This window comes from Protopterus annectens, chromosome 8.part0 (genome assembly GCF_019279795.1).
Source record: "Protopterus annectens isolate FY-2018-M chromosome 8.part0, PAN1.0, whole genome shotgun sequence".
NCBI classification, from domain to species: domain Eukaryota; kingdom Metazoa; phylum Chordata; order Ceratodontiformes; family Protopteridae; genus Protopterus; species Protopterus annectens.
Genome location: NC_056741.1, coordinates 1,827,374,809 through 1,827,397,374, shown reverse-complemented (window position 1 = coordinate 1,827,397,374; position 22,566 = coordinate 1,827,374,809). Strand labels below are relative to the sequence as shown.

Here is a 22,566-nt window from a genome sequence, read left to right as displayed (position 1 = left end):
CCTTAGTTTGAGGGCTGGTAGTAATGACACATGGTCATTCATCCCTGGCGGTGTATTGGAATCCAAACGGAGTTGCCATATCAATTCCCTGTAACAAAGTAGTGATTCCCAGTCTCCTCCTCTACTATTCTTAGGTATCATTTCTAATATCCAAAACTTAAAGTTAGCTCTTGCACAAGTGAGTGTAAGTCTATATAGAGCATTTGTTTCCCTTTTTCTGTTTATATCGTACATGTGCTCGTAAATTCTTTCTCAGATGTCTCTCTGTTTTACCTACATAATATTCCCAACAAAAGGTACAGTAAGCTAAGTATACTACCCCACTAGTGTAACAAGTGAAGTATTGTTTACTTTTAAATGTCATAGGAATGGAGGGTAACTTTAGATGTTCTTCATTCCACATTGCTGCAGTCCTAACTATTGGGGTAGTCCGCTGTCCAGTCGGCCCGAATACCAAAGTATATGGCTGACGTCGGTCAGGGCGCATTAGACTGACGTCAGTACGTCAGGGTACTAATGCGCATGACCGACGTCATATCCTCAGTCTTTTTTGCCGCATGGTCCGATGCAAAAGCAATTTTGCGAGTGCAGGTTGGCGTTCTGAAAGTTTCTGAAGTCAGAGTTTCAGACCGAATCAAAGTTGGCTAAGTACCCCGTTGGGGAATATTTTGGTTTTTTCTTGCCTCAGTATTTAACCGGATGTCAGAAAAAGTGAATAACTGTATTTCTTGTGGGAAACAGATACCTCATAGGGATTACCATACTTTGTGTATACCTTGTTTAGGGCCTGAGCACGACGTTGTTGGATGCCGCTCTTGTGCTAGATTTAACAAACGCACTATTAAGAGAAGGTTAGACTGTGCCAGGTTAGTTTTGGGAAGCGTTGTAATTATAAAATGCCGTCGGAGGCTCCGACGCCCGCCGCCAAAAGCGCAAGGACAAAGCAGCAAAGCCTAGAGTGGAAGAACCGACAGTCCCAGACGCCGGATCTTTAGAAGGCTCAGTGGAGCCGGAGGTTTTGCCAGGTGTTTCTTTGGAGTCTCAGGGAGAGACTTTACTGTTACAGGATGTATCCTCAGGAAGTAGGCCAGGCTGAGGGGCTTCTCAGGTGGCTGTTCTTCCCTCTCTTCCTAAGGTGGTTAGAGCCTCCCTTCTGTTTCCAAGGCTTCTTTGAGAGGCAGGCCAAGTTTAACTTCAGTGGGGTTTCTCCTAGTGCTTCAGGGTCTTTGCCTAAGAAACATATGCTTAAAATGGCAGAGGATTTGATTACTATGATTAGAGGTTCTATGCCCCTCCTGATAAGAGGCCTAGGGTGGAACCTGAGTTTGAGAGTTTTGAGCAATGTTCGAGGCTTCTGAGTCTTCGGCTGAAGACTTGCAGGAGTATCCTCCTTATTCTGATTCTGATGTGGATGATTCTACTCCTTCAGCTTCTCCTCCTGAGGATTTTTCATTTTCAGAGACTCTGCATTCCATGAGGGAGCATTTTAAATGGGAAGGTCAAGATTTCTCTGATTCCAGGAAGAGGCTTAGGGAATTCTTGTTTTACCCCAGCATAGGCCTTTAGCTATACCTCCTGTTCTGAATGTGGTGGAAGATGTTTTGCAGAGGCTTCCCTCAATCCTGATTCTTTGCCTCCTGCCCCAGTTAAACCGGATAGGTACTATAGGGTGCCTGAAGCTCATAAGTATCTTTTAAGAGTCCTAGGGCAGACCCGAAACTGTCTCTCAGGGGCCTAAAGGTGTGAAGGCCTCTGTTGTTAAAAATCCTGTTCCTCCTGATAAAGAGGCAAGGGCTTTGGATAGATGGGGAAAGAAAGTGTATACTTCTTCCACTTTAGCCATGAGGGCGTTGAATTGTCAGTTTCACATGTTAAAATATCAGAATTATCTCCTTTCTCAATTGAAATCTAAGGTGGATGCTCTGGCAGAAGGTATTGAGTGTAAAGAGTTGCAGGATTTAATTCATGTGTCTGAACAGGTGGGTAAACATTCCTTGCAATGTGGTTTTGATGCTGTGCAGGCCTCCTCGAGGGTGGCTGCCACTGGTTCTGTTCTTCGTAGGCATGCCTGGTTGAGAGATCAGAATTTAGCTGAGCATGTTAAAACAAGGATTTTGGATACTCCTTTGCAGTCTGATGTGTTGTTTGGTTCGCCTGTGGAAGCAGTCTTAAAGAAAATGGAGGACAAGGCTAAGTCTATGCAAACTGTTAAGGATTTTTGCAGGTGCAGCCTCCAAGTTTAGTAGAAATTGGCCTACTAAGGGATGGACTTATCCTGCTTATGATTCCCAGTCTAGGGGTAGGTCTAGACGTGGTAGGGGCAGAGCTCAAGGTTCTTTTAGGCCCAGGACAGGGAGTTCCCCTGCTCAGACTTCTGGTGAGGGCAGGGGTCAGTCCTTTCGTAAGCAGACCCAATGACCTGCCTTTTCAGCTGCCAGTACATTCTTGCCTGGCAGCACCTTTGGGAGGAAGGCTGTCTCTTTTCAAAGAAAATTGGGATTTAATTACCCAAGACAGATGGGTTCTGGATATCATTCACCACGGTTACAGGTTTTATTTCCATACCATGCCTCCTTTCAAAGGCATGCCAGACATTCCTCCTCTACAAAGACAAGAGGCTCACAAGCAAATTTCTCTGTTGCTCCACATAGGGGCCATTCAGCCAGTTCCTGTGCCAGAAAGGGGCTTAGGATTTTATTCTCGCCTGTTCCTAGTACCGAAGAAGGGGAACACGTGGAGGCCAATTTTGGATTTATCTATCCTCAACACTTATCTGGACATTCCCAAGTTCAAAATGTTGACGTTACAACAGCTTTTACCTCTGCTGGGCAAGGATCACTGGATGGTAACTTTAGATCTCAAGGAAGCTTACCTTCATGTGCCTATAAGACTAAGTTGCAGGAAGTATCTGCGTTTTCGAGCTGGAAATTCTCATTATCAGTTCTCTGCATTGCCCTTTGGCTTATCCACTGCGCCCAGAGTATTCACAAAGGTTCTGGCTCCAGTGATAGCTTACTTCAGGCTAAAAGGAATTCAAATCTATCCTTACTTGGACGACTGCCTGATTCTAGCTCAAGAAAAGGAAGACCTTCTACAGCATTTGGATTATGTCATAGCAGTGCTAAGATGCCTAGGGTATTCTGTGAACGAAATAAAGTCCAGTCTAGTACCCTGTCAAGACATGTGCTTTCTGGGTGTGAGACTGAATACAGCAGCCCAGATGGCCTTTTTAACCCCGGACAAACAAAAGAATCTTTCCAGTTACTTCCATCAACTATCTCTTCAGTCCGGGCTGACTGCAAGGACAGTCCTTCAAGCCTTAGGGTTCATGGCATCTTGTATTCTGGTGCTTCCCAATGCCAAACTGCATATGAGGAAGCTGCAATGGTATCTCAAAATGTATGGACACAGCACTGCCAGGATTTGGACACTGTCATTCAAATAATACCTTGCATTCAAAAGGAATTTTTGTGGTGGGCTCAGGAATGTCACCTAAACAAGGGACTCTCTGTGACCCGGCCAGAGGCGAGTCAGATTCTAACGACAGATGCCTCAGACTTTGCTTGGGGAGCTCATCTAAATGGAAAGTGGATACAAGACAAGTGGCCTGCCAGACTACAGCATCTACATATCAACATGAAAGAGATGTTAGCAGTCCAGTTTGCATTAATGGCTTTCAAGGAGTTACTTCTTCCAGGGCAGGTGTTGATTCTAACAGACAACACAACTGTCATGTGGTACATCAACAAACAAGGGGAACACATTCTTACCCATTGTGCAGGCAAGCAATGATTTTATGGGAGACTGCGCTCAGCTTGCAACTAACTCTTCAGGCAAGGTTTCTGCCGAGCACAGAACTCCTTAGCAGATGTGTTAAGCAGACAAATCATGGATCCCCACAAGTGGAAACTGGATCTTCATGTATTTCAAAAATTGACAGTGTCATGGGGAACTCCAGACATAGATCTGTTCGCTTCTCCACTAAACCACCAGCTGCCAAAGTTTTGCACAAAGAGGTTTCATCACACAGCTTGGAAAGTGGATGCTCTTTCTTTCAGTTGGAAAAATCTTCATGTGTATGCTTTTCCACCTCTGCCTCTTCTCCCAAAGGTGCTTCTAAAGGTCAGACAAGACAAGCCAAGGATGATTTTAATAGCTCCAGATTGGCCTCGGCAGCACTGGTACCCATTACTGAGGAGTCTGGTAAGGAAGCCTCCATGGCCTTTACCCTTGATTCCACACCTGTTGTCTCAGAGGGACGGTCACCTGCTCAATGTCAAGCTTCAATCTCTTCATCTAACAGCCTGGCATATTCTGTTTTGAAAGACAGCAGGTCTCAACTTCCTCAACAAGTTTTAAATGTGATTATGGAAGCCAGAAGACCTAGTACAAGGAAAGTGTACGCAGAAAAATGGAAGAGATTTTTATTTTGGGGTGCAGCAAACAATTTGGAGATTTCTGAGCCTAATTTGAGTGTGGCTCTTCAATATCTTACTGAGTTATTGGACAAAGGTTTGTCTTTCTCTTCCATTAAGATTCATGCTGCAGCAATTTCAGCTCACTATGATTGTGACCCACCATTGTTTTCGCATCCTTTGTTCAAGCAATTTCTTAGAGGGGCAAAGAATATAAGACCCCAATAGAGCTCCTACTCCTGCTTGGGATCTCAATTTTGTGTTGGAGAAACTTACTCTACAACCTTTTGAGCCTCGGCTACTGCTGAATTGAAATATTTGTCATGGAAGACTGCTTTTTGTTGGCCATTACTTCTGCAAGAAGGGTTTCTGAGTTGCAGGCCCTTATGGCGGTAGAGCCTTTTTGATTTTTCATAAGGATAGGGTATCTTTACGTACTAATCCTTCCTTTATGCCTAAGGTGGTTTCTAGTGTGGCTTTAAACCAAACTATTCATTTGCCTACTTTTTATGCAGATCCCCAAAATAAAGGGGAAAAGATTTTGCACACTTTAGATGTACACAGGCAATTGCGTTATTATTTGAGCAGGACTAAGGATTTTAGGCAGTCTCAGCAGTTGTTTGTTTCTTTTGCTTTGGGTTCAAGAGGGCAAGCCTGTGTCAAAACAAACTATTTCTAGGTGGATTGGGTTTTGCATTGCATTTTGTTATTCCCATCATGGCAAGGAGATTCCAGCTGGAATTAGGCCTCATTCCACTAGGGCTACTGCCACTTCTACAGCATTTCTAAGGGGTGGCCACTAAGGATATTTTGGAGGCAGCTACTTGGAGTTCAGTGCATACTTTCTCTAAGCATTATCACCTTCCTCTCTACTCTAAGTCTAGGGCTGGTTTTGCCACAGCTATTTTGCAAGGCATGTTGTCAGTTCCTGCTTCCTTATGATTTGCCAGCCTCCCTTACCTCTGCTTTGGGATTCTACCCAATAGTTAGGACTGCAGCAATGTGGAATGAAGAACATAGTACAGTTTTGTACCTACCATAAATGTAGATGTTCGAGGATCCACATTGCTGCAGTCCAATTTACCCTCCCTCCTTCCCCTCTGTGTTTAAGGGTGGTTGTGTAGGTGAGGTTATATTCTGGTAATTTTGTATATATTGTACATATTTTTGGTGCAGGTATGTTTGGAATTTTTGGTTTTGGCCTTAGCTTTTCAGGGTCTTCTGACATCTGGGGCAAGAAAAGACTGAGGATATGACGTCGGTCATGCGCATTAGTACCCTGACGTACTGACGTCAGTCTAATGTGCCCTGACCGACGTCAGCCATATACTTTGGTATTCGGGCCGACTGGACAGAGGACTACCCCAATAGTTAGGACTGCAGCAATGTGGATCCTCGAACATCTACATTTATGGTAGGTACAAAACTGTACTTTCCTCTGTATTTGTAATAAATGTACATTGGGAGAATGTACATTCATTAAGTAGACGGTGTTGCAATGGGGGCAGCATGTGCCCCCATATTTGCAAACATAGTTATGCTTTTCTGGGAACAACATTTTGTTTTTAATTCACGTTTATGGATAAAATTGTTCAATATTTCCGTTTTCTGGACGATTTATTAATAATATGGAAAGGGACACAGGAAGATATACCGGTAATCATGGAATATTTAAACAAGTCAACTTCATTTTTGGGATTCACATATGAGTGTAGCGTAGAAGAGACCCACTTCTTAGATGTAACATTAACAAAAGATATTACTAGAAATAGATACACATCAAAGATTTTTAGAAAAAAGTGCTTTTCCAATTCTTATCTACACTATAATAGTTGTCACCCTCCAATTCAAAAGAAAAATATCATCAAAGGACAAATGGTTAGAGTGGCTAGAATGACCCCTAACTACCTTGATTTTATCAAGGAAATGGACTATGTACATAAACTATTCCTAGAAAGAGGTTATCCAGATTCTATTATCCTTCCCTTAAAGGAAGATGTGACTAGGGAGTGGGGGAAAAAATATGTACCTTTGTTAAATATGGAGACTAACATGATAAATATGGAGACTAACACAGTAAACAGCTCTTTAAATTACATTCCAACTATAAGTGGGACAAACACTCCAAATACCACAACGCACTACAACATGCCCTTTTTTGTTATGACTTAGTGTCAATACACACTCAATAAGAAAACTTATAAACAAGACTTGGGATTTTTTTAAAACCATGCCCAACAGATTAGAAATTTTCAATAGACAGATTACTTATAGTTTTAGGAGAGGTCCCAACTTAAAAAACTTGTACGAAGTAAATGAACAGGAGAAAGACAAAAATAATAAAAAAAGGTATTTTTCGTTGTGGGAGATGCTCCCAATGTACATTTATTACAAATACAGAGGAACTAAAGTTACCCTCCATTCCTATGACATTTAAAAGTAAACAATACTTCACTTGTTACACTAGTGGGGTAGTATACTTAGCTTACTGTACCTTTTATTGGGAATATTATGTAGGTAAAACAGAGAGACATCTGAGACAAAGAATTTACAAGCACATGTACGATATAAACAGAAAAAGGGAAACAAATGCTCTATATAGACATACACTCACTTGTGCAAGAGCTAACTTTAAGTTTTGGATATTAGAAATGATACCTAAGAATAGTAGAGGAGGAGACTGGGAATCACTACTTTGTTATAGGGAATTGATATGGCAACTCCGTTTGGATTCCAATACACCGCCAGGGATGAATGACCATGTGTCATTACTACCAGCCCTCAAACTAAGGGCCAATAAGGTAAAACATAAATAAAAACAAGTATAAACAAACATTTTCATAACAATCTTATTACACTTAACCATACGTATTACCATCATATACACACTACATACCAATTTCTCAGAATTTTTTTAACAAAAACAACAATAATAATTTTTTAACTATGATTAATATATATTTTTAACAGTTTATTAATTTATTAATGTAGTAAACTCTTTCTTAAATTAAATTAAAATAAATTAATTTAGTTATTTAATTACATATACATAACAATAACACACTTATTATCATTGTTTTATGAAATGTTTTATATGAGACCTACTATGAGAATTGCATATGTATTTATACGAAATTACACATGAAAATTCACAGGTGACTTTTATTTATGTATTTATTATGAGATTATATAAGAGTATTAAAAACGTAATTTTAACTAAATATGTTAACCAACTATGGGTATAACATATAGTTTTTTAAATTTTATGGATATTTTACACACATATACATACACATATTTTGTTAGGAATAGGGTTAGTCTGTAAGGTTACTTGTATTTTATTAACTGTGTGATCACTATGGTTATGTTACATAGTATACATTAACAACAGTATACTAGCATACCTATGTGTTAATTCATCGCTTGTTTTTTCAAACTTTTTGTAATATTCTGTTAATTTTATAACTTTCAATTTCAAGGCAAATACTAATTCGTCACTATTTGTTACTGACTGTGTCTACGTGAATTTTAAAATCACTAATTCATAGTTTTTTTAAAAAATCACCAATTTTTCCTTATATCATCAATTGCTGAACTAATCTATTAATTAATCAATTAGAAGATGTATAAAAGCTTTTGTGCAGTGGCAAGAATCATTCTGATGAAGTTTCCGGTGAGGAAATGAAAGCGCTTAATTGAATTGTTTTTTTGTTTTGTATTTTGTGAGAATAAATTATCCTGTTTATTACGGACTGCAGAGTCTTACGAGAGGAATTGTTATATCTAGAGACTATTGCTTACATTGTGAGATTATCTACACTGTGAGACTGCCTTTATCGGTTTTTCCTGCTATCGGGGAACTTTATTTGGTTATTGGTTTTTTGTTCAACTCTTTCCCGTTTCTTCCATTTTTTCTGTTACATTCTACTACAGCATCTGGCGTTTGTAAAGAGATTACTACCATGCCTAGGGTACACAGTCAACGAACAGAAATCAAAACTAGTACCCTCTCAAGAAATAATATTCCTGGGTGCAAACTTAAATACAACTGCCCAGATGGCTTATCTCATGCCAGACAAACAAAGGCAACTGACTACGTATTTCAAACTGTTGGCAACAAAGGCCCAGTTATCTGCAAGAAAAATTCTGCAGGCTTTGGGCTTCATGGCATCCTGCATTCTACTAATTCCATATGCAAGACTGCATGTGAGGAAACTTCAGTGGTACCTAAAAAGTGTTTGGACTCAACATTGCCACAGCCTGCAAACAGTAGTTACTCTCATTCCCTGCCTGCAACAGGAGTTTCGATGGTGGGCGAAGGCCTGTCACCAGAACAAGGGACAGCCATTCACTCTACCCCCAGCCACACAGACATTAACAACGGATGCATCGGATTATGCCTGAGGAGCCCACATGGCAGGAAAATGTATTCAAGGCACATGGTCCGCAAACCAAATGCATCTACATATCAATCAAAAAGAGATGCTAGCTGTTCAAAATGCCCTGACAGCCTTCACGGACCTACTTCATCCGGGACAACTACTGATAGACAGACAACACCACGGTCATGTGGTATATAAACAAGCAGGGAGGCACTCATTCTTACCCCCTTTGCAGACTAGCCATGACTTTGTGGGACACAGCATTGACTTACCAAGTACATCTGAAGGCACAATTCCTGCCAGGAAAGATAAATACTCTGTCAGACGAACTAAGCAGAAACCTCATGGATCCCCACGAGTGGAAATTGGATCCACAAGTCTTCAGCATGGTAACAAGGAAATGGGGATGCCCGGACATAGATTTATTTGCCTCACCTCACAACTGCCAACTAAAGAGATTCTGCACAAGGACTTATCACAGACAAGCATGGAAAGTGGATGCCCTATCTTTCAGCTGGAAAAACTCAACATATGCCTTTCCTCCTCTGCCTCTCCTCCCCAAGGTACTCCTAAAGGTCAGACAGGAGAAGCCAAAAATGATACCGATTGCCCCAGACTGGCCACGCCAGTACTGGTATCCAATCCTAAGGAACTTGTCCCAAGGCCCAGCCTGGACCTTACCTCAAGGGCCTCATCTACTGTCCCAGCAGAACAATCAAATCCTGCACAGCCAACTCAAGACCTTAAATCTGGCAGCATGGCGGATAATGTAGTCATACAAAACACACCTCTCACTAAAGCGGTGATGGATGTCATTTTGGAGGCCAGGAGGCCTAGTACTAGAAAATCCTATGCTGGAAAATGGAAGAGATTCTGTGCTTGGAACCAGGCACAAGGAATAGACACAGCTGTACGAAATATTCCTCAGATTTTGCAAAACTTGACTGGGATGCTGGACAAAGGCTTATCCCTATAAAAATTCATGCCTCTGCCATTTCAGCTCATTACAATACAGTGCCACCAATCTTTTCTCATCCTTTATTAAGGCAGTACCTCAGAGGGGCCAAAAATTTAAGACCTCCAAGGAGATCACCAGTACCTGCATGTGACCTCAATTATGTCTTGGAAAAACTCACCCCGTCTCCTTTTGAGCCAGCCGCTACAGCTGATATAAAGTTTTTATCTTGGAAAACAGCTCTGCTCCTAGCAATAACTTCTGCAGGATGAGTCTCAGAGCTACAGGCACTCATGGCTGTGGAACTTTTTATCATTTTTTATCCAGACAGGGTTTCTCCAAGGACAAACCCGACCTTTATGCCTAAGGTAGTGTCCAATGTGGCCCTTAACCAAACTATTCATCTGCCTACCTTTTATCCAAACCCACAGAATAAGGGGGAGACAATTCTGCATTCTTTGGACATACACAGACAGCTACGCTTCTATTTGAACAGAACCAAAGCTTTCAGAAAGACAGAGCAATTACTAGTGGAATATGCTGCAGGATCACAAGGAAAGGCTATCTCAAAGCAGACTATTTCAAAGTGGATAGGCCACTGCATTCGTTTCTGCTATTCACAACATGGCAAGCCAGTACCTAAGGGCATTAGGCCACATTCTACCAAAGCAGCATCCACTTCAGCAGCCTTCCTCAGGGGAGTACCAACCAAAGACATTTTAGAGGCTGCTACTTGGAGTTCAGTGCACACCTTCACAAAGCACTATCACCTACCACTCTACTCTAAATCCAGGGCAGGCTTTGTCACTGCAGTCCTGCAGGGCCTAATAGCCACTCCTAATGCTATTTAGCTCCAGCCTCCCAACCTTAGCTTTGGGATTCAACCCAATTGTAATGACTGCAACAGTGAAACACGAAGAACATAGTACAGTTGTGTACACTTACCATAGATGTAGATGTTAGAGTGTATTCACTGTTGCAGTCCAGGTTACCCACCTGCCATCCCCCATTTCTTTGCTGGAACTTATCTGTACTTCTCTATTCTATACAACCTATGTGGTGTATTTGCTTGTAGATGAAGGCAAAATATATATACTTTGGTGCATGCATGTTTTATTGACATATTTATAGCCTACCCTTTGAGGGCACCTGACATCTGGGGCAAGAAAAACTGAAGAAAATGGTGTCGGCTGCATCTTTTTATACCCCTGGTGCACTGACGTCAGGGAAGAGGCGACAGGAACCGATGCCGGACCTAGACTTTGGAATTCAGGCCGACTGAGGGGTAGCCTGCTAGCATGATAACCCAGTTGTAATGACTGCAACAGTGAATACACTCTAACATCTACGTTTATGGTAAGTGTACACAACTGTACTTTCTCCTCCCATATGGCCACCCTTACCACAATTTCCAACATTTCCATGAGGCTCCTGTCACGTGCAACTGAAAGCGCCTCTAGGGGGGCTGAAACAGACGTAGCCATTTGGCACCTGGCCCCGGTTTTGTGCTTTCTCGGAGCCCTTCAAGGCATCATTTACGAATGTCCCCCTTTGACAGTTCCACACTCTTTGGTAAGACCGTTAGAGACACCTTGGTTCAGAGCAAGAAAGATGGGAAGACCCTGTCTGCTGTTGAGATTCACTTCTCAACCCCGCAACAATCCTTTTCCAGGAATCAGCATGGGGAGAAGATGTGGTTCCAAAAGTCTCAGGGTTTTTCTCACTACACTTGGGACTCGTCTTCCCCCAGAGGGGACCCAAGGAACCAAGGGTCTCAGGATTTTCTCCCGGGCAGACCCTCACAGCAGCCCTGAAGAGTTGCTTGACTGCACGTCTCTGGAGGCAGTTGGGGGGGGGTGTCTTTCTCTTCACCCAATGGCCTGGGAGTCTATCACAAATGATCGTTGGGTGTTGCAGATCATATCCAGAGGATACTCAACGGCTTCTTTCACCCCCCCCTCTCCCCAAAATCTCTCCCATACATCCCACCCGCGCAATGGGCGCAGGCAGCAGTAGAAATTTTTACGCTGCTTGAAAGGCGAGTCATCCAGCTCATCCCCCCCCAGACAAGTCCGGATCAGACATCTATTCCAGGTTTTATTAGTGCCAAAGAAAACAGGAAACTTAAGACCCATCATGGATCTTTCAGTGTTAAACATGTCAGCTGCCAAGACAAAGTTTCAGATGGTCACACTCCAATCCATTCTGCCCTTTCTGTGGATGAATGACTGGATATGCTTTGTGGAACTCCCAAGACCCATACTATCACATCAAGATGCACAGACGTTCTCCGTTCCTCTGATTCTGGCTGGAAGCCGGTCATTATCAGTTCAGAGTTCTCCCCTTTGGGCTCACCACTGCCCCCAGGGTGTTCACCAAAGTGATGGCAGTAATGGCGGCTCATCTGTGGCTGCAGGTCTTTTCCTACCTGGATGACTGTCTCCTTTCCACTCCCTCCAGGCATCTTCTGTGTCAAGCCAGGGATCCCATTGTGAAGATAGCTCACCACCTCAGTATAACAGTCGATCTCAACAAATCTCTATTGGTACCAGTTCAAATTCTAGATTACATTGGGGCTCGCTTGGGTACTATCCAAAGCAAGACATTACTAACCCTGGATCGACTGTTATCCCTCCGATGTCATATCAGTTGCATTATTCAAACAGTGTCCCCCTGCAGATTCAGTTCCTCAGGTGTTGGTGTACATGGCTACCACGATTACCCTTATTCCAGTATCTCACCTGCACATGAGGGTTCTCCAGTGGACTCTGGCAGTCCATTGGTCCTTAGTAGACCTGGATATGCTTTGTGGAACTCCAAGACCTGCACTATCACATCAAGATGCACAGACGTTCTCCATTCCTCCGATTCTGGCTGGAAGCCAGTTATTATCAGTTCAGAGTTCTCCCCTTTGGGCTCACCACTGCCCCCAGTGTAAGCTCAATACCAAGAAATGTATAGTTATCCTCTTTGGGAAAAAACATGTACCCGTGAATTACCATATAGGTGGCAGTACACTAAACACCGAAAGTGTGATAAAAGACTTAGGGACACAGGTGGACAGTGGTCTCTCCTTCGATAACCACATCACCACAACAGTCAGGAAATCCTATGTGCCTCATCACTAAGGGCTTTTCATCCAGAAAAAAGGAGGTCATTGCCCCACTGTACTCATCCCTCATTAGACCCATTATAGAATACAACGCCCCGTTTGGTATGTACCTCTCAAGACATCTGCAACAACTGGAAAGGCCGCAGAAATACCTCACTAAAAGAATCGCAGGCCTAAAGCAGATGCCCTACGCTGACCGCCTTAAAAAAACTCCAGCTATACTCTGTCACATATCGTCTACTCAGAGGCATTCTCTGCTTATCATACAAGGCCATGTCAAACCTAGAGCTGTTGGATATGCTACACTTAAAGAAATCCCAATCCCTCAGAGCCACACACTCCAGGGATCTAAACCTTGTCACCACAATAAACAAAACATGCTGGAGGGATAGGTTCCTGACCCAGAGACTCCCCAAACTCTGGAATAGATTGTCCATACATGTCAAGCAGGGTGCCTCTTTGGCCCTCTTCAAAAGGAACCTTGACGATTGGATGGGAGAAAGGAAATTCACCCCGGGATCACGTCAGTCGCCCTGCTAGACAGGGGTCCAAGGAAGTAAATAGTGTGGGAAGAAATAGCCAGGGAATTGTTATGGCTAGGCTTGTATAGGCCCTAGGGCTGATAGCCTAGTATCAACCTATGAAACCTGCCCTTGTCTCATCCGGTTCGGTTATCTCAAGCATGCAGGGATTTGCTTCTCTGGTGGCTTCAGTCCCCAGATCTTCTTTAGGGCCGTCCATTTATTCTTCCTGCCTCGGTGACCACAGACACCTCCCTGCTAGGGTGTCGGGATATTGCATGGGAAGGACAATCCAAGGCACATGGTCTTCCCTGGAGACCCATCTGCATATCATTGTCCTGGAGATGAGGGCAGTGCTGTTAGCATTGCAAGCTCTACATGCCCATCTTCTCTAAGGGACTATTGCCATCCAGGCAGACTATATGTCTGTAGTCTGGTACATCAACAAACAGGGAGAAACCAGATCTTACACCCTTTGTCGCAAAGCCATGAGAATGTGGAAGTAGGTAATCTCCTCTGGCCAATTTATGGTGGCAATGCACATTCTGGGGAGGTCAAACATACTTGCGGACAGGCTCAGCAAATCTATCCTAATGCCTTACAAGCGGTCTCTGAATCCTTCAGTAGCAGAACAGATCTTTCTAAAGTGGGGTCAGCCTTGCTGGGATCTCTTTGCCTCTCCTTCCAACGTGAAGTGCAGTGAGTATTTTGCTCTGAACCCCCTTCTGGGGGAGTCCCCCAGAGACGCTCTAGTTCATGCCTGGCCCTCTGGTCTACTGTATACTTATCCTCCATACCCTCTAATTCCAAAATCCATTCAGAAAGCTTGATAGCTGGGGAGCTTAATGATCCTCATTGTCCCATTCTGGCCTCACCAGGTTTGGTTCCCTTCTCTGTGGTTTCATGCTATGTGTCCTCCTTGAACACTAGATCCAGTCTTGGATCTGATCACGCATCCCTCAGGGATCCCACACCCAGATTTAGCCAGCATGAAGGTCACGGCTTGGTTGCTTCAGTTCCAGTGATAGTTAGGACTCCCAGGCTGTCTTCTCTGGTCAAGATGATTTTGGTAGCGGCTCACAAGTCTTCCAGCAGGAAGGTCTATTCCAGTAAGTGGTGGTATTTTTCTTTATGGGCCTCAACATGATCTGGACCCCTTTACTGCTGTAGTCTCTGCCATTTTTGAGTTTTTGGCAGATATTTTCAGTCATGGTGCTAGTTTCTTCACAGTAAATGTCCAATTGGCAGCGATATCCAGTTTTCACATAGGAGAGAATTCAGCTTTTTTGGCTTCTTCCAAACTTTGTAACAACTTTTTGAAAGGCACCTTTTTACTTCGGCCTCCAGTCAAGGACCCAATGCCCCCTTGGGATCTTACCTTAGTTCTGCAAGTTTTGGTTTCTCCCCCTTTTGAACGTGCAGCTATGGCTGACTTGCAGTTCCTGTCTTGGAAGACGGTTTTATTAGTTGCTATTACCTCGGCCAAGAGAATTTCTTAGATCCAGGCTTTATCTGTCAAACCCTCTTACATGGTGTTTCATAAAGGGTTTCTCTAAAGTCGAATCTCTCATTACTAACAAAAGTAGCATCAGAATCTAACATTAACCAGGTCATGATTCTCCTTGACTTATTTCCTAATTTCCAGAATAAGGGAGAGTATAAAATGCACTTGCTTGGTGTTCACAAACAACTGCATTTCTATTTACACAGAACAAAATCCATTCATAAGTCTGAACAGCTTGTTAACTTTTCTAAGCCTTTCTTAGGAAAAACAGTATTGAAGGTAACTATTACTTATTGGATCTCTGAGTGCATTATGTTTGCCTGTCGAACCAAAGGTTTCTCCCCATCTGGACATGTCAGGGCACATTCTACCAGGGGTGTATCTACTTCTGCAGCTTTTTGGTCTAGGGTTTCCTTAGCTGACATTTGCTTAGCAGCTACTTGGGCGTCATCACATACGTTCATTTTGCATTACAAGTTGGATCTTCTTTCCAGAGGCAGGGCATCCTTTGGCTCAGCTGTGCTCTGGAACATCGTTCCATGAGGACCTCCCGGGTTCATTGGTAGCTGGGGACTCTGTCCCACAGGTTGAAGACCAAATGAAAGCAACAACTTCAGATAAAAAATTTATGTACTCACCATAACGTTCCATCTGAGTTGTTGCTTTTCATTTGTCTTCAATCGTCCCTCCCTCCTTCCCCCTGCCTTATGTGGGCTGTGTAGTGGACTGGATGGAAGAGACATAGCCCCCTATTCTGATGACCCTTTTTTCTTTAGTGAGCTAAGGGGTGATAATGCTAGGGGTTTAGGCATGTGGTTAGGCTGAGATACTACGATCTGTAGCAAACCCGATCTGAGGGGAGGTGGGAGACCGGGGCATTATGGGTAGGGGAGGAGCTTGGCGTTTGGACCCGATGCTAGAAAATGCAGCCGATTTGGATCTGTACCGGATCCATATTCCCGATGGTTAAAGACAAATAAAAAGCAACAACTCAGATTGAACGTTATGGTGAGTACATAACTTTTTTTTTTTATTCGAAATATCTCAGTGTGTAGAAGTGCTTAGTGTGTACTTATTACTGTGCCTTTATTTTGAAGAGTTTATTTGTGCGCAAAGTGCAACTATTTCATAAAGTGCAGTCAAATACAGCCATTTCAAAAAGTTTCTTGTGCTGGGTTTGTCACAAACTGCCACCATTACAGTGTGTTTCTTGCACTGTAAAGAGTTATTTAGCAAAATACTGCCATTTTGGGGAAGTTTCAGTGTGCTGTGTACTGTTTATTTGCAAAGTGCAATTACTTCGAAATGTTTCTTACTCCAGGCTTCTTATGCCCAGTTCATTCGCACAGTGCAGTTATTTTGAAATGTTTCTTACACTGATAAGAGGTGATTTCTTGCAGTACAGTAATTTCAAGAGTATTACAGTGCCCGAGAGACATGTTTAGCAAAGTTCAGTTATTTGGGGGCTTGTTGTGCTATTGGGTGAAATTACATGTACTGGTATAAATTTCTGGCATATGTGTATGTGTGTATGCTTGTGCACATTTGCAAAAGCCGTCAGTGGTATGTGTTAGTATGGCAGACAGATTTTGAAAGGCCACACCACTTGTGTTTGATCAGAATATTGCAAAGAATTGAAGAATATTTGAGCATATTTTTATACAAGCAGCTTATTCTGACAAAGATGTTCGCACCAGGGCATTCATTTTGCTAAACCTAGCTGGGTCAGAGGCCATTGAAAGAGAATGTTCATTTGTGTATGCAACAGCAATATATGAGGGAGAAGGTGAAAATCGTCATATTGTTGTACAGGCTGAATCAGGGGAAGATCCCCGAGTGTATGAAGTGTAAATTCAGGGAAATGTATAACCTCCAGACAAATATTGCATTAGAGAGCTATTTGTTTTACACAAGAGATCAGAAACCAGGGGAAACTTTTGCAGCTTATATAACTGACCTGAGAAACAAAGCTAAAATTTGTCGGTTTGGTGATTTAAAAGATGAGTTGATGAAGGACAGGCTCGTGTGTGGTATTAACAGTGCTGCAGTGAGAAAGATTTTACATTATGACGGTGATTTAACCTTGAATAAAGCTATTGAGATTTCCCAAATCCATGAAGTTACAAAAAGGCACACAACTATGCTTGCAAGTGATGAGTATAGTTTCAGCAGGCTCCAGATCAAATGTAGACAGTATGCAACACATGGCAAGCAAAAGCAGGCCTAAGCACATGGCAGCCACAGCCTCTGCTGGTTCACCAGGGAAACCACATAGTTTTCCAGCAAGTTCTAAGAAAGGAGCATGCTCAGTGCAGTACAGGCGTGAGTCATCAAAACCCAAATCCAGCTTTAACTGTCGCAATTGTGCAAATCATGAGTCTAAAAGAGAAAACTACTTAGCATTGGTCAGCAATGCCACAAGTGTAAAAAATGGAACCACTTTCAAAAGTTTTGCAAATCAAATAAACCTCACACAGTTGTAAAGGGTCACTCAAAAAAGCAAACTGTTCAAGTGGAATTGCATCAGTCCACTTTCTCTATAGATGGTGTATCAGTAATTGGTGAGAAGGTTGATGCAGTAAATTTCTTGACAAAAAATGAAGTATTTTGTACTGTCCAGATCAATGGTAAATCCACTGAGCTCAAAGTAGACACTGGTTCAAAGTTTAGCGTTATATCAGCAGGTACTTTTCCTAAAATGAATAACTCAGTATGACTAGCTGTGTGAAACTTGTTGCTTATGCAGGTGAAGAAATTCAAACCGAAGGTTCAGTAGTGCTTTCATATTATTTGGCAAGGAACTGTTACAACATGTTAATCTGTGTAGTTTGAAGACCTGTGCAGTCATTATTGGGTCTCAGAGACCGTTTGAGAATGAATCTGCTTTTTTTTTAACAAAGAATTACATCACATAAGAATGTCTCCTAGTTCCAATTTTACAGAAGCTATTTTCTCAGAATATGCTGATGTTTTCAATGACCCAGAGGTCCGTCCAGTGGTCAGGCCAGCAAGAAAGGTCCCGATAGCTATGCAGAATAAAGTCAAGGCTCATTTGGATAAAATGGTGCAGCAAGATGTGATTTGTCCAATCACAGAACCAACTGAATGGGTGTTGTCCATGGTAGCAGCCCACAAAAAAGGCTCAGACAAAATCACAATATGTATTGACCCAAGAGATTTGAACAAAGCATTAAAGAGACCGCATCATCCAATATGTACATTTGAGGAGTTCGCAGCCCTAATATCGAATGCCACTGTTTTTTTTTTCTCTCAAGTGGAACAAATTTTTTCAGGTTACCCTTGTGCCAGAATAGTAGATGATTTATTGGTTGGAGGCAATGGTGAAGCAGAGCATGACAGAAACCTTAAGAGAGTTCTAGACAGAGCACGTGAAGTGAACTTGAAGCTCAATCCTCTGAAGTGCAAATTCAGACTACCAGAAGTTACGCGTGTAGGTCATTTATTTACCAGCACTGATTTGCAAGCAGACCTGTCCAAGCAAGCAGCCATTCTAGAGATGTCAATACCAGATAATGTTCAAGCTCTACAACATTTTCTTGGTATGGTCAACTATGTAGGCAAGTTTATTCCAGACTTCATTGAGTTGACAGCACCTTTGAGAGAGCTAACGCGCAAGAATGTTACATGGCCGTGGTTGGAACAGCACCAAAAAGCATTTGAAGACCTTAAGCAGAAAATTGCCACTCCACCTAAGTTAAGATACTATGATGTCAATAGACCAGTCACACTTTCCTGTGATGCTTCAAAATTTGGTCTTGGCACAGTCATTCTACAAGAAGGCAGACCAGCAGCCTATGTATCCAGAACTCTTACCAAACCGAAATGCAGTATGCTCAAATCGAGAAAGATCTTTTGGCAATATTGTTTGCATGTTCAAAGTTTCATGATTATATGTATGGTCAAGCTTTTCAGATTGAAATTGATCACCAACATTTAGTTACTATTTTAAAGAAGCCTATACATTCAGCTCCAGTGAGATTACAAAGAGTGATGCTCAAATTGCAAAAGGACAACTGCAAAATGGTCTATACAAAAGGCAAACATATTTATCTGTCTGATACCTTATCCAGATAGCCCAGAAGTACCCTGGAACAGCTTCATGCAGAGAATTTTAACTTTGTCATGGAAGTGCGTAATTTTTGTACCACAAGCCTTGATGAGCTGAGAGATCATACAAAGATCCAGTTTTGCAAAAGCTCAAACACTACATTAATGTTGGATGGCCATCAAAGCAATCTAGTGTACAACCTGAAGTGCAAACTTATTTTCCTTACCGAGATGAGATGTTGATGGAAGATGGCATTGTTGTCAAAGGTGCTAAAATTGTTGTTCCTGCTTCCTTACATGAATATATCCAGATTTTGCATTGTGGTCACCCAGGTTCCAAATCTACCAAAAGAAGGTCGAGAGGACTAGTATTTTGGCCCTTTCTAGCAAAAGACATTGATAAAGTACTTTCTTCTTCTTCAGTATTGAATAGTGCTAAACCGCATTTGCAGAGAGAACCACTTCAAGCTAAGTCAAGTTCCTGAACTACCTTGGTCAACAGTAGCTACTGATATATTCAAGTGGAGCAATCAGCATTACTTGGTATTGGTAGACTCTTATTTGTACTGTTTTGAGCTTGATTTACTACCCAACCTAACGTCCACTACTCTTATTACTAAGTTGAAACGCCATTTCTCAGTCCATTATTTCTGACAATGGTACTCTATTAACTAGTCCGTTATTTCAGAAATTTGCAAAAGAATGGGACTTTGTACATGTTACTAGTAGGCCAGAATATCCACATTCAAATGGACTAGCTGAACGTGCACTGCAGAGTACAATGCAATACCGATGTCTTTTTGAATTTGCTTAATCTCAGAAACATATCCCGTGACGATATACTTCGCTTGCCTGCTCAGAGACTGTTATCTAGGCAAACCAGAACAACATTGTCTATCACCTCCAATTTGTTTTGGCTTAAAGCTAAGAACAACAGGACAATTAGAGCTCAACTATTCAGAAAGCATTCTTTCCAGAAGTACAGCTATGATAAATCAAGCATATTTCTTCGTCCATTGAAAGGAGGAGAGACAGTGAGGATACAAATGGCAAAAGGTTTTGACCGGATTGGTCAAGTAACAGGTATATGTGCCGAACCAAGATCCTACTTCGTAGAATCTGAGGGTGTGGAGTACAGGAGAAATTGCATATTTTTCCTGTAGAAGAATTTATATTTCAGCATTGTTCCTGTGATACAGACTGTAGATCTCAGAGCAATCCAGACAGTGTTCCTGTTGCAGAATGTGTCTTAACCTCTACTTCCAGTCCTGATGATGTTCCTGATGTCCCAAAAGTTGAACATTCAGCAGAGACAGTTCCAGTTGCTAGACCCGATTCCAATTTCTATGTCACACGATTTGGTCATATTTCCAGACCTAGTGTGAAATACGCAGCAACCTGAATATAATTGTGTATATGTGTTTAGTTCTGTATAAATTGCATGGCAAAGAATTATTTATATTGATTGCATATTGATTGCATGTTGATTAATGTCATCAACACTATATGATTTATTTCTCAAAGGAGGAGGATGTAGAATGGAATAGGTGTGCTTATCTTTAAGAAGCGTTCCAAAGACTGAACGTGCATATAAATAGTCAGCATGTGCTAGGTTTAGTGCCATTTTGTTAGTGCAGCCATAGAGTAAGCATGTATGAGTGTAATAGCTAGTTTGTTTATAAGTTTATCTATGTTAAATTTATAAAGGCTCAGTCCTGATGTGTTTGTACATAATAAAGTTGCTTGAACAGAACCTACAAAGTCTCGTCTGTTTCCTGACTAGACGAGTGACACTACTGCAGTAGTGAAAAACTCTAATATCTATCATCATAGATGAGTGTAACTTGCACAGCTATACTGTGTTGATGACCACGTCCATCTGTGGTGACATATCCACCCTCTTTTTTGCTTTGTTTGCCTGGATGCTTATGTTTAGCTTCTGTCTATTGTTTGAAGCATAGCAGAGTTTTGGAAAGAAAGGCCTTTTGTAGTAGTAGATTATGGGATAAGGGAAGGGATATAGTAGTCTGGGAAGGATTTAGTTGCCATGCTGTCCCAATTCCTGCTGGCATTAGTCCTCCTGTTACCAAGCAAAGATCTGTTCATCCAGGTCTGTCAATGTGGTAAGTAAATAACTCTTGCTTTGCTTACATCTTTGATCCAAAAGCTGTTATTTTAGGACAAAAAGAAAGGAAGCAGCAACTCCTGTAAAGAGTTTCTTTTAATGGTCAGCTATACTGATATCACCTGTATTTTATTGATACTGCAGAACACAATTAAAGATGTTTATTTACTGACATGGTGAGTGCCTTCTGCAGCTATACATTCTGCAGTAGCACAAGAGAGCTGATGGAATGGATGTGTTGTGTTTTGGCAGTCAGCACTAAATTATCAGTTTTGTCACTGCTGCATGTAATCCAATGATACATTATACAGAGTTTCATGCTGAACAACATTTAACCATACACTTTGCTAATTACATTGTACAGACTGAAGTTGTGATGCTTCTCTTTGATGTCATTTCTGTATTTAGTAAGCAACACTGATATAAGAGATGTTTAAAAAAAAAAAAAAAAAAGACTGATTTTTGTTTACAGTGAAACTAAGCAAAGTCAAGGAGGGTTTATGTTGTATTATCTTTCTCTTTCTAGGTAACGGAGATCTTGGATTACTGGGGTCCTAATTCTGGACCACTCACATGGCGTCTGACTCCAGCTGAAGTCCGACAGGTGCTAGCTCTCAGGACAGACTTCAGAAGCGAGGATATTAAAAGGCTGCGGTTGTAGTGAGAGAAAGGACCATAGTGCAGTGCAGTGTGCTCATTGACATTTGTGATAAACCAGCTTGGAAAAAGGTGTGCCAAACCAACATGCACCAGAGATGCTGGTAGATTTTAGGCCTGAAGCAAACAATGCAGTTGGCTTCTTTCTAATGTTAGCTATTTTTTTTATTCTGAGTAATTGGTTGGTTTTGCAGTTGGTTTGTTTCTCAGTTCATGGAAGTATTCTGTAGAAGGGATCTTCCTTAGAGGTTTCTGAATTCATGATATCATTTCTTAGGGATATCAGACTGGGAGGAGTTGGGTGAGGAGCTTCAATATTTGAGCTAAATGGAACTCTAATGAGCCCTATATGCATTTTTTCATCCTGTAAAGTATGTAAATTGCTTCTTTACATTATGTCTTGTGTATAGGAAATCTTTATTTGGGTACACTGATTAATAACATTAACAATGTGTGTGCATGTGAGTATATTGTACATATGCAACGTACGTGAGTATGTAATATACATACATATATAAAAATATGTATGTATGTGTTCTATATATGTATATGCTAATGCACATCCACACACATGAATGCTCCCGTTCTTTTTTCTGTAACACACGCCTTGGCTTTTTAAAAATAAGGGTCTTTGTACTGTGTGTGTGATTGTGATGCATGACAGGTTGGAAGATATTATTCTGCATCCATATCCAATGCACTTTCTAAATGTTAGTGGAAGTCTCCATCCCGTCGTTAGGGGTACTTCCTTTAAGTATAGAATGGCATCTGACTGGTTCTCCCTGTTTAAAATAATTGTGAGTTAACAGTGATGAGGTGACATGACC

The 22,566-nt window shown here is 41.7% G+C and overlaps 1 protein-coding gene across 2 annotated transcripts in view; it reads left to right on the top strand.

The window, feature by feature from the left end:
- The window catches only part of COG4 (component of oligomeric golgi complex 4), an 873,278-nt gene extending 851,526 nt beyond the window's left edge, over positions 1-21,752 (top strand). For both annotated transcript variants that reach the window (XM_044081315.1, XM_044081318.1), the window contains one exon: positions 21,609-21,752. In XM_044081315.1, the coding sequence (XP_043937250.1) occupies positions 21,609-21,743 (135 nt within the window). In that variant the 3' untranslated portion in view covers positions 21,744-21,752. The remainder of the gene's footprint in view (positions 1-21,608) is intronic.
- The last annotated feature ends 814 nt before the right edge of the window (positions 21,753-22,566 follow it).